This window comes from Carassius gibelio, chromosome B13 (genome assembly GCF_023724105.1).
Source record: "Carassius gibelio isolate Cgi1373 ecotype wild population from Czech Republic chromosome B13, carGib1.2-hapl.c, whole genome shotgun sequence".
NCBI classification, from domain to species: Eukaryota; Metazoa; Chordata; class Actinopteri; order Cypriniformes; family Cyprinidae; genus Carassius; species Carassius gibelio.
Genome location: NC_068408.1, coordinates 1,047,196 through 1,059,695, shown reverse-complemented (window position 1 = coordinate 1,059,695; position 12,500 = coordinate 1,047,196). Strand labels below are relative to the sequence as shown.

At 39.0% G+C, this 12,500-nt stretch overlaps 3 protein-coding genes across 5 annotated transcripts in view; 1 reads left to right on the top strand and 2 right to left on the bottom strand.

The window, feature by feature from the left end:
* Positions 1 to 3,391: 3,391 nt before the first annotated feature.
* On the top strand, positions 3,392 to 5,692 carry LOC127970808 (L-threonine dehydratase catabolic TdcB-like). The gene is made up of 5 exons (XM_052573546.1): positions 3,392 to 3,455; positions 3,750 to 3,991; positions 4,230 to 4,487; positions 4,557 to 4,690; positions 5,309 to 5,692. The coding sequence occupies exons 2-3, from the start codon at positions 3,771 to 3,773 to the stop codon at positions 4,408 to 4,410; spliced, it is 402 nt and encodes a 133-aa protein (XP_052429506.1). The 5' UTR covers positions 3,392 to 3,455; positions 3,750 to 3,770; the 3' UTR covers positions 4,411 to 4,487; positions 4,557 to 4,690; positions 5,309 to 5,692.
* A 2,391-nt stretch (positions 5,693 to 8,083) lies between these two features.
* On the bottom strand, positions 8,084 to 11,011 carry LOC127970809 (transmembrane protein 254). The gene is made up of 4 exons (XM_052573547.1): positions 10,812 to 11,011; positions 9,521 to 9,624; positions 9,383 to 9,442; positions 8,084 to 9,193 (listed from the first exon to the last, which is right to left on the bottom strand). Exons 1-4 carry the CDS (start codon positions 10,896 to 10,898, stop codon positions 9,070 to 9,072), a joined length of 375 nt encoding a protein of 124 aa, XP_052429507.1. The 5' UTR covers positions 10,899 to 11,011; the 3' UTR covers positions 8,084 to 9,069.
* Positions 11,012 to 11,834: 823 nt separating this feature from the next.
* The window catches only part of LOC127970567 (serum response factor-like), a 25,088-nt gene continuing 24,422 nt past the window's right edge, over positions 11,835 to 12,500 (bottom strand). For all 3 annotated transcript variants that reach the window (XM_052573189.1, XM_052573188.1, XM_052573190.1), the window contains one exon: positions 11,835 to 12,500. This exon is cut by the window's right edge and continues 2,963 nt beyond it. The gene's annotated coding sequence lies outside the window, so the exon portion shown is untranslated.

Genomic DNA, 12,500 nt, shown 5'->3' with positions numbered 1-12,500 from the left:
AAAAAAAGTGACAAATTTGCAAGATGTAATCTCAACATTTAGAGGATGAAAGGGTCAAAACAAAAATAAACTCAAAATTTAGAAAGGAAAAAGTTTTAGATTTGCTAGATATAAACTTGCAACAACAAAAGAATAGAGGGCACAAAAGTCAAGAAACTACAAGAAATACACTCAGAATTTAGAAGACAAAAAGTCACACATTTGCAAAATGTTTATCAGAATTTAAAGGACAAAAAAAGTCCAACACTAAAAGACATAAACGTAGAATTTAGAGGGAAAAAAAGCAATACATCTGCAAGATATAAACTCAGAATTCAGAAGGGAAAAATGTCAGAATGGTGAAAGTCTCAAGTTAACTCCAGAAGTGAGAGACGAGACAGATGAACTGAGCTTTAGACTGACTCTGAGTCTGATTAAACACTGATGATACTGAGCTCACCTTCTCTACTGCGTCCATCTGCTCATGAAGAGCGTTCTGATCCTGACAGACGTTTGAGCTGCTGCTCGTCTCTGTCACACACACACACACACACACACACACAGAGAGAGAGAGAGAGAGAGAGAGAGAGAGAGAGAGAGAGATCTACTGTTAATACATGAATTACTGTCACTGCATTAAACATCACTCACACAGCTACACTGCTAGAAACGGATCAGAGATTCACCTCAAACATCAATAGAATCATCTAGATCATATGTATACAACAATATCTCTCACACACACACACACACACACACGTGTCTCACACAGCTCCTCCAGGAGTGTTTCATGAGTTTTCCCGCAGGATTCCCACCTCTCTGATGTTTCTGCATTAGACCCCCTGTCATGAGCAGTGTTTTAATGGATGCTCTCTGTTAAACACACTTCTCCATCAGCATCCAGCAGACGTTACTTCATCTGCTGCCCCAGGTTCACAGATCTGAGCTGCTCATGACTCACAGACAGCACAGAAATCACCAGGAGAGAGAGAGAGAGATGTACAGAGCACTTAGGCCTTCTTCACTTTTGTTCAATGTTGTTATGTTGCAGCCTGATACTACAATTGTTTAAATTTAGGTAAGAGTGAGATCATGTTCACACACAGCACTCTGCATTTACTCCTGATTTGTCTCCATGGCAACACCAGAGCTGTCACTCAACACATGGAAACAAATTAACTGGCGTGAAAAAGTAACTCCGATATTTCCTTCTACATTAAAAAGTAAAGCCTTACTTTACTAGCCACTTCAAAAAAGCAATCGGATTATAGAATTCATTTTATTTGTAATGCATTACCCCCAACACTGTTCTGGACTGAATGTCAACATGCATTTACTCATCTCACTTACACAAAAACAGATTCAGTGTTCCTCAAAATCAGTCAAAACTCAGAATATGAGGCAAACCTGCAATAATTAAATATGTTAAATAACACAAATATCCCATATATATTTTTTTATCAGAGGCTTATTCATTTCACTTTTGGTGTGAAAGGGCTTTTACATTTGCCAAAATATAATCTTTTTCATATAAAAAGAGTAACGTAATTAATTATTTTCCAAAAAAAAGTAACTTAAGTAAAGCAATTACAGTATTTAATTTTTTTCTATTGTAATGCATTCATTTTAAAAGTAATTTACCCAAACACTGATTCCATGTCAGTCGTTCCATCCATCTCACAAACCTACAGATCCACACAATAATAATAATAATACAGACTGCAGAACACCGCTGCATCTTCGAGTCCACTATTCTAGAACAACACACTGATTCTGAACACAATCTCAAAACTCTTTCATCGTCTCGCCTTCGTGTTGTTTCAAACCCGTGTAACTTTCCTTGTTCTTCATAACACAAAAGCAACTAAAAATCTAAATACCATCTACTGTGTGTACAAGTTATGATGAGGAGAGTAAATGCTGACAGAATGATATTTTGGAATGGACTGTCCCTTTAACCGCTGATGAAGCAGTAATGCCACACATTTGTTTCGTTCAACTCTTCTGGGCTGGATGGAGAGTTTCCTGAGCCAATCAAAAGAGAAAATGAGAGTGTGTGTGTGAGCGGGTGGGTGTGTGTGTGTGAGCGGGGGTGTGTGTGTGTGTGAGCGGGGGTGTGTGTGTGTGTGAGCGGGGGTGTGTGTGTGTGTGTGTGTGTGTGTGAGCGGGTGGGTGGGTCTGCTTCACGCTCTCCAGCAGGACCGAAGCCGAACATGAAGACACAAACTCAAGCAGAGAGAGTGACTCACGAGTCAGAAGGCAGCAATTCACAAACTTTTTCTCATTTGAGCTAAAACATTTACTCGAAGGCCTCAAAGAAACTTTTACTCAAACTGAAAGACACATTCACGTTTACGGTTCTCTGATGTCACTTAGAGGATTGTAGTAAAACAATCGCAAACCTTTTCGAGCTGCAAGTTAAAGCAGAAGACTAAACAAAGAAAAACTATAACTGCACACACTCCCTGAAACACGGTTTATTCCTTACCAAGGCGTTCATCAAGGAATGACATGCTTTAGGCAACTTTCTCTGTAAGAGACCATTTTCTCTGTATGTGTTTTAGTTTGATGCCTTTTATTTTTTAACTATTTTAATTTTCTGAAAATATTTAATTATTATTATTAATTATTAGCTTTTCATCAACTCAAAAACCCTGAGCCACTGATTGATCTATTAATATAAGTTTGCATGTGCTTTAATAATGAACAAATATGAAATACCAAATATTAAATATGACTCACACACACACACACATTTGAGTGTAAATGAAAAGAAAGTGATATGTTGTGGTATGAAACCAGCTCAGAGATATAGAAAACCACAATCCAGAACTACACAGAGATATGGAGTAAATTAGATTATGTTGCAGAACACAGACTCATTACTCTGCAATAAATCCAACACACACAAACCTCATGAACATTTAGGAATTACTGAACACCAAAAAACATTATGATCATCACTAGAGTGTCTGCAGAAATTAAACAGTGATGAAGCACAGCAAACACAAACACACACACACACACACACACGGCACGTGCACACACTCAGAGAGACTCTCTCTCTCTCTCTCTCTCTCTCTCTCTCTCTCTCTCTCTCTCTCTCACGCACACACACACACACATACATACACACGCACGGCACGTGCACACACACACACACACACAGAGACACACAGAGACACACAGAGACACACACACACTCACACACACACACACACACAGACACACACACTCACACACACACACACACAGAGACACACAGAGACACACAGAGACACACACACACTGACACACAGAGACACACACACACAGAGACACACAGACACACACACACACACACACACTCACACTCACACACACACACTGACTCCTGAAGGTGTGTGTGTGCAGTACACTGTGGTGTGGAGTTCCTGCTCTACACAGGTTCAGTGAAGGAGAGAGGAGCGCTGCAGCTGCTGTCCTCCCTCACACAGGTCACACACACGCTATACTCTACTCAGATTATTCACGTTTCATATACATTTAGCTTAATTTTTAGAATTTTTAAATTGTTTTTGGACAGATAACATTATAATATTAAAAATAATAGTGTGCAGAAATTTTGAACGTAATGTCTGGTATCTTAAAACATAATACATTCCTTACTGTAAAATCATTTAACTGATATGTATGAAACAGAAATGAAATTGCAATAAATTATACAAAGTATTTAACTGTATGAAACTATGTGTGAGTGCTGTAGTGAGTGTGTAATGTGACTGTTCCAGGATCAGCAGAGGAAGGGTGTGATGGTGGCCACTGACTCCAGCTTCTCGAGGGCCGTGGTGTTTCACGCGGTGGAGCTGAGGATCCCGGTGTTCATCATCACGCCGGTGTGCAGCTCTCCTCCTCGTCTGCGCACGTACAGAGACTACGGTGCGGTGGTTATTTCCTACGGCAGCACGGCACGAGACTCCATCAACCACGCCAGACACCTGGCCCGAGAGAACGGATACCTGTGTCTGGAGGAGTGAGCGCAGGCGTATTACTCATGCATCTATCCAACTTCACATTACTCGTAAAGCGCTTTTCACAACACACATACACTGGATTGTCAAAAGTCTTCTTTCTAAAATCATGATTATAATATGATGATTTACTGCTCAAGAAACATCTCTGATTATTATCAATGTTGAACACAGTTCTGCTGACCGATATTTTTGTGGAAACTGATACATTTTAGTCTGATCCATCTCTCTCATCCGCAGGGACGACAGCGCTGTGTATCTGGCAGGTCTGGGATCAGTGGGTCTGGAGATCTACGAGCAGGTGCTGCAGCTGGACGCGGTCATCGTTCCTGCGAGCGGTCACTGTGGGCTCCTGGTGGGGACCGCAGCTGCCATCAAACACCTGGACCCTCGCATCTCTGTCATAGTGAGTCTGGTCTGATGGAAACGGCTCCGGGTTCAAGTGGCTTCACGCTGCTAAAGACCTCTCCTGCAACCCCAACGAGAAACTCTACAGAGGTAACCCCCTCAAACTAACCGCTGTGTCCTGAGAGCGCTCTGATGTGTCTGCTCTGATCGCTCACACAGATCTGCTGGATCACGCTCTGGACACACACTGCCTCCAGCTGGCCAAGAAAACCGTGGACAAACTCATCTCTGTCAGGTTTCTTAAAGACCAACGGCTCCATTCAGTCTAGGATCTACATGAAAACTGCTCTGCGGTAACATTTAACATTCATGTGTTTTTGTCAGACATGTTAGTCCGAAGTACTGTACTGAATCCACTGACTAAGAAAATCAATACCTAGAATCTTTACATAATAAAAAAAGAATTGTGTTCATCTTCTGGGCTCATCTGCTGGCTTATATATAGCACTCATAATCAATAATACATCAGGCACGTTAGGTGTTTTAGAATGTCCCAGATGTGAGCCGAGTCTCACTGTGTGTGTGTGATTTATTATTATAATATTGAGATGTTTTCTGTCTCTGAAGGGAGGCGATGCTCTGGTGGCCATGCTGCGCTTCCAGGAGTTTTTTTTGCTCGTCCTGTAAGCTGAGTTTCCTTCAGAAAACAAACTCTGGTCTCTGAATGCACGAGCTGCACTCGAAGCTGTTGTCACATGCAGATCAACATTATAAATGCATTCAGATTAAATATGCTGCTTGGCAACTCTGAACACTATGCTAATGAACCATATTAATAGAATAAACTGTTTGTTTGAATTGCTCAAACATTTACATTTATAATTAGGTCTCATTTGTTAACATGATTTGATGCATTAGCTTCCTAACAGAGCAATGTAATGTGAATGTGAGGTGTGTGTTGTGTGCTGCAGGGTGGCTGTGGTGGTCAGCAGTGCGAACATGGAGCTGGAGCTGCTTCTGCAGTGTGTGGACCACAGGGTCAGTCGCTTCAGCGTGCATCTGGACGACTGGCCCGGAGACATGGCCAAACTCCTGGACCTGCTGACCCGAGAGGACGTCAGGTCAGAGAACGAGGAGGACCTCCTACAGTCATGCATCGTGCAGACGCTTTTATCCCAAAGACTTGTGTTGTATTGGAGTCGAGCTGTGCATGTTATCAGAGCATTCTCTGGGAATCGAACCGTGACTTCTACGGTTTGAGCTCCTGCATGTAAACCCTGAATGAGTGTTAGTCGATTTGAATAAAACATCTGCCCAATGCATCGGTGTAAACATAAGCTACAGGTCACATCAGCATCAGCACTGCCATCCCCTCTCCAGATCCCCTAACTAACCAATTAACTAACTAACCAACCAGCTAACTAACTAACTAACCGTCTCTCTCTCAGGGTGCTGGATGTTTGTCACAGACGGTACAGTGATAAAGCAGAGCTGTTCAGAACACAGGTCAGAGGACAGTTCCACACACACACACACACACACACACACACACACACGTTCATGTTCATTCAGTATATAACTGTGATTATAACAGTAATAACAGTGAGCTGAGATGTTAAGTTGTTATTTCACAACACATTCGTTCTGATCTTTAATTCTCATGTGACATGATGCAGCTAGTTTTTTTACTTTTTATTTAAGTATTTTTTTTATTATATTTTATAAGAATCATATTTTGCATTATTGTTATATTTTATATGGTTATTCTTTTTATATATTTTTAGTAAATGTAAAAAAAAAACTTTTTAAATTGTAAATTTTTATCATTTAAATTTCAGATTTTTTTTATTATTATTTGTGTGTGTTAATTTATGTATAAAATATTTAGTAGTTTTGAATTTTGATATTAAAATGTTAAGATAATTCGACTGGAGAACAAGACAAAAATCAGACAGTTGCTTGAATAAAGGCAGATAATACAGAGTGATTACTCTGAGTCACACAGATCTCAGGATTTCTGTTCAAACTAATGTAAAGATCCCAAAGATCTGAACAAATGCACTGTAATTCAAATCACAGTCCTGCATGAATCGATTCATTATTATTGCATGATCCAGAATGTTGTGCTGTATATAACATCATTTATTAAACTGTGATGTGGAATCTAGCTGTGTTTATCTCAGCTGTGGCTTAAGGATATAAAGCTCTTCCTGTATATAATCACACTCTGAGTGCTGTATTTGATAGAGATCATAAGGTTAGATATTATGTGTGTATAAATCTGCACATGACCACATGAACACCAGCAGGAACCGTCTGTATTCAGACTACAGATGCTCATTTGTGCAATTACAAATAGTGCATTAAAATAATTAAAGGCATTTAGCTCATCCGCGTTTGAGCTCCAGATCAAACTATTTCAAATATAGTGAATTAAGATACAAAGATTTGTGTTGATGTTATCTTTGGAAGGGAAATATTGATTTTTTATTTTATTTTGTAAACATGATTTGTTCGTTTATTTCAGTGAATGTCCTAAAGCTGGAGCTGAGCCGGCTGTAGTGCTGACAGTGTCGTGTAAACATGACGCAGAACCTGATTTTACCAAGTGAGACATGTTCCTGGGACAACATCGTTGTTGACCCTGGAACAACATTGTGATTAACCAATCAGATTTGAAGAACCAGTTTTTAGATTTTGTGAAGTTTACGCTTAAAATCAGTGTTTGGTGCTTGTACATAAGTGTCATTCATCTATCATTTCCTCTAATTTTAGGGATTACTCATGGTTAAGGTTAGGTTTAGGTGTAGGGATATGGTTAAGAATATATTTTTGGAGTAAAATGTTGTTCCAGGGTCAACAAAATATGTTGACCTAGATTCACTTGAGTGAGTCACTTACGCTGGAACCGCTCCGAATGATTCAAACTCGTGTCTCCGATCATTAGTGATTCACTAGAGACAATCGACATCGTTTATAATGATTAAAATAAATAACACGAACAGGTTAATGGTTCACTGTTTCGAAAAGCTAGCGCGAATCGCGAATCATTTGATGTAGATCGGGTTCAGGATTTATTCATTGTTTTATTCACATATGAACTTCGAAGCTCTTATGAATCCGGATCGGGTTCATGACTCTTGTGATTCAAATCGGGACTCGGAGCGCGTTTTCAGGATATTTTTCTCAGATTTATTTTATTTCATTTGATTAAACAGTTGAAAATATCAGACTATTAGGGCAGTACAGTTATTAAAAAGAAAAGAAAGTTTAGCTTCAATGTATTTGTCTGGATCAACTTTGAAACAAAAAAAGAGAGGTTTAGAGTTTATGTAGGTGGAAACAGGAAACAAATTAAGTCATATTTTCCTATATTTAAATAAAATGAGGTCGCCTACAGGTTGAATAAGACACCCAGCTCTCTGATGCTGCTGTGAGATTGCTGGTTTTACTCAATCAAGACACAAAAGAGTAATTATTGTCTGACGAATATGCTAAAATAAAAAGTTCTCTCTCTTTATGAATTATGAGTATGTTGTCTAGCTATGAATAAAGCACATGGACGGTGTGTAATCTCTCTCTCTCTGCTGTATGTGTGTTTGAATCCAGTCTGAAGAGATGAATCCGATTCATTCATCCGCAGATTAATCAATGCTGAGCTCCTGTCATAACTGGAAGAAGCTTGATATCTGTGTCACAGTGTTTATGTGATTGTACATCGAATGACAGATGACACTAAACACACGTCAAATCAATCCGTTTATTTTCCATCATTCAAACACTCTTGATCTGTTAATCACACACACACACACACACACACACACACACACACACACACACTGCAGCAGTGAAAAAGAGACTTTAAAATAGAAACTTACATTTTCTTTAAAGCTGTATTGGAATGATTTGTATCATGAAAAGCGCTACACAATTAAACCTGAATTGAATTAAAGCTCATGAAGTCTTACGTTAAGATGCATTTGAGCTGTACACTTTCTAAATCAGTGGTTCTCAGAATTATTTAACTTCATTTTATTAAACTGGATAATTAATTTTTTTATATCCCCCTTTTAAATATAAAACTCATACTTCAGAGCCTTTTGATATAATGCATTGTAAAAGTATTATTGATGCATTAATTATTCATTGTATGATCTCATGAATAACTGTAACCACAATTATAACACTCACTGTTAAACCTTTAAAAAGATTGATGCAAATGACCAATTTCAGGTATCTGCAAATATTATAATGCATTTCAGTTTCGATGCAATGCTTTCCTATGCATATTATGCACCACACAAAACAGGTTTAAGTGTTGCTGAAAACACAATTTCAGTTTCTCTACTTCAAAATTTGAGTGTGTTTCCTTTCTGAGTGAAAACTGTTTAAAGGCATATTTACGGAGTAAATATTAAAGCTTATATGAAGGGCTCTTGTTCTGTTGTACAGTGGGAAGTTCAGTCTGTTTCATCACGGGACTAAAGCTTTAGATGGATATCTGTCCTGTTATTCTTCACCTGTGAATGTCTGCATGTAACCCGTCTCTGAGCACACGTTACACTACAGGAGGCATTAGATACACGGTAACTCTTCAGTCCAGGATAGTGATGCTCTCACACTAGTCTCGTGTATAAGAACTGACTGTGACTGTTCAGATGTAACCTGCAGGTTGATGAATCCTCTGGGATATAAAGGTCAGTGTGCTCTGGGACACGAGCTCTGGTGTGGGTCACTGGCGTTTGGGTCGGCCGTCCGGCTTGTATCTGATCAGAAGACCCAGAGACGCGAAACCAAAGAGAAACGTCTGAGCGAACCACAGCAAGCGTGTGGACGAGCTGTCGATGCCTTTATCACTGCAGACACAAACACACGGATCAGATGAACATCAGCTCATCCTCAGACCGACCCAGATCTTCCACTGATATAATTAACTCCATTAATAATCCATAAGTGCAGTGAGCTGACAGAACGCACACAGAGTTAGATCTGATGGTCTGTACTGCCACCTTGTGGTAGAAAACACGAAACACACGGGGTCTTACCTGCAGACCTTCAGCGCAAACAGAGCCTCGAACAGATGGATGATCCACGCCAGAAACCACCTGAGACACAGAAGAGAGAAACTAACATCAGCGAGGGCTCGGAGCTCTCCGTATGAATAACAGCGCTCGCTCACTTACCCATAATACATCACAGGATAATGATAGTCCACGAAATGCTTGGCCAGAGCGCCCAGAGGACCCAGACTGCTGTACGGGACGTCCTGAGGCCAAAACACCGTCCACTAGAAACCAATGAAACACAGTCACTGCAGCTGATGTGTGTGAGAAGCGGTCACCAAACCAGACACAGACAGCCTCTCTCACTACAGTCCGTCTCAAATAATGCTTCTCATCTTCTCTTCTCACGGTTTGAGCAGAGAGAGGCATGGTTTCACAAGGCATCGGTGGTTTATCTGGAGGTTTATACTGTTATTCTCAGTGTGGTCATCCTGTTTTCAGTGTTGGCTGATCTCAGGTCAGTCAGTTCTGAGACACACACTCATGACTGAATCTGAAGGATCTCCACAGGAACTGCTCACATCTAAACACTAATCAGATTCCAAAAACGTTACACTTTAGTGCCTTTAAAAAAGCTAAGAATACGAATAATTGCTTTTTCGTAGCTTACATGATTACTTGTTAATTCACACAGTGGCAGTAAATTATTCATCATTAGATTTGCTCTAATACTTTTTTTTCTCTCTTAAATTTTTCCTTGCTGAAATTCTACTGCTTTTCTACATTTTTGAAGTCTTCCATCTTTTCATCAGTTCACAGCAGTTCACTCATGAATCCCAGCATTGTGTGATGTTTAATACACTTCTCAGTGCTGACAACCAACAATGGAATATATCTGAGGTCAAAAGTAATTAAAGTACCTAACCTAATAGAAGTTATCCAATTAATTACTATACAAACTATCATTTTGGTCATGTATTTTGACAACAGTAATAGTAATAATTATTATAATGGCTTTTACTATAATTTTTATGGCTAAAATAGTTAATGTTGTATCCATGGTAAATTTGTGGTTTCTACGGTTTTAAAGTTAAATATCATTTTTCTAAATGTATTTTTTTTTCCAGATGATATAATGCACACACACACACATAGACGCAGTCGTCAGCAGCACAGGTGTGTTTGTATCAACAGAAGGATACACGGATACATTATTGATAGACTGTAGCGGACTTCGCTCGCTGTGTGACTGTAACACTGAGGGAAAGTTCACTCTGAAGAGCCGCTTCTGTTTGTTTACTCTTCATCATCGTGACTTCGCATATTTTCAGCAGAGAATACATCATTTCATTCAGAAGTCAAACTGATTTTCTGACAGTCATGTCAAACAATATTTGTTTAAAAGTTTCTGAAATGCTGTTAATGTTCAGTGTTTCACGACTGAATGAATAATTCATCAGTTTCAGCTTACCGTGTAAAAGCTCAAAGAAGCCGTGACGACCGTCATCCAGAACAGACTGGATCTCCTGAAGTACGAGCTACTGTCACTTCTGGCCATGATGACGAATCTAACTTAACTAATGAACTAAACTAGAGATGAGTGCACAGGTCTGCTCTCAGCGGTCAGTCAGACGCCTCAGAGTCAGAACCGGAAACACACCGCCACACAAAATAACAGTCACGCATCTAGAGCTCGCAAAATAAAAGTCCCTCAATAAAGAAAAAAAAAGAAAGAAAAGTAGCTTTGCTAATGAACAAAAAGGAGCAGAGGACTTTTCTGTGTATGAAGGAAAGCTGCAGGGAAACAGTGAATACAAAAAAACAAATGTATACCATAGCACTTGTTTTGTCCTTTTATTTGCTCAAAGTTTAGTGTAAAGAATTGAAAAAAAAATGTAATGTGTCAACAGTGATTGACGGTGATTCGGAATAAACAAGCTCTAAGTGTAACCTTTCATTAGAGACCAAAATCATGACTGTACATTCAATAATTCAAGAATTCCAGCATTTTATGTGTCAATGGTTACAAAGGGCTATTTGGAGTCTCCAAGTGGCATTTTTTGGGAAGCACTTAAATAAACGTGTAAAACACTAATTTTCAAAGGTATCATTAAAAAGGTAGTTATCAATTTGTAAATTTGGCTTGGTAAGGCTTCAAGTGGTGCTCTCATTGTGTTTCCCAGCTAATAGCTCCCAACTACTCATCTGCTTGAAAATCATATTACTCATAAGACATATAGTGATTCTGACTATTTATGAACAAATCTTAAGAGTGTCACCTTCCAAAATAAACAAACGATGCATATAACTAAATCAAATCCATAGGGTATATTTAGCATAGCATGTATGTTCTACACCACTACAGTATTTTAGGATAACCATCTGTAAATAATGTAATAAGACAGCAGTAAATGTGTGAGTTTGAATGACTTGTGTGTTTAGATCACAGTAAAGTCTCAGTGAACTCCATCATGAAACAGACACACACACATGACAAGATCCATTTCTTTTATTACAAAAGCTCTGTACATTTGGGCTGTCAGAAATCACACAATAAACCAGCAGAAGAACCAGTGTTTCTCACACACAATCGCTCTAACCCTAACTCCAAATATATCAAACACGCCGGCTCAGACTTCTGAGCACTTACAGTGAGGAACAACTCTAAATATTCAGCATTACGTATTAAAAACATGGCAACGTGTCAAGTTTAAAATGAGAGAAAAAAAGAAAGGGAAAATAAAATGCATCATTCACTGTCCTGAAACGATGATGTGGTGTTGTGATGAACTGAAGATGTGGGATCTGATACGAGATGATCCTAAACACAGTATGAAGACCGTGGTGTCCATTCACAATATACTCTATATCAGTGGTTCCCAACCTTTTTCAACTCGCGGCCCACACAACCAAACACATATGTTTGCGCGGCCCACTTCAAAAAAATTAACTGACCCCGCTTTTGTTGGGTTTATAACTTAGTACTCAGAAGCTAGATTTTAAACTATATTTATTGAATAAACTAGGGCTGTGCGATATGGACAAAAAAAAAAAAAAAAAACTATCGCGATTTTTTTTTATCAATTTTGCAATTGTGCTTTTACAGTCATAAATGCATTCACGATTAATTTGAAACATATTTCCAAAAGAAAACCAATCA

Bases quoted from the DNA above. Each gene is read 5' to 3' on its own strand.
- LOC127970808 (XM_052573546.1), top strand. From the start codon at position 3,771: ATGGTGGCCACTGACTCCAGCTTCTCGAGGGCCGTGGTGTTTCACGCG. The intron at 3,992-4,229 runs GTGAGCGCAGGC...TCTCATCCGCAG, and splicing joins GGATACCTGTGTCTGGAGGA to GGACGACAGCGCTGTGTATC.
- LOC127970809 (XM_052573547.1), bottom strand. From the start codon at position 10,898: ATGGCCAGAAGTGACAGTAGCTCGTACTTCAGGAGATCCAGTCTGTTC. The intron at 9,625-10,811 runs GTAAGCTGAAAC...ATTGGTTTCTAG, and splicing joins CTTCTTTGAGCTTTTACACG to TGGACGGTGTTTTGGCCTCA. The intron at 9,443-9,520 runs GTAAGTGAGCGA...TCTGTGTCTCAG, and splicing joins TATCCTGTGATGTATTATGG to GTGGTTTCTGGCGTGGATCA.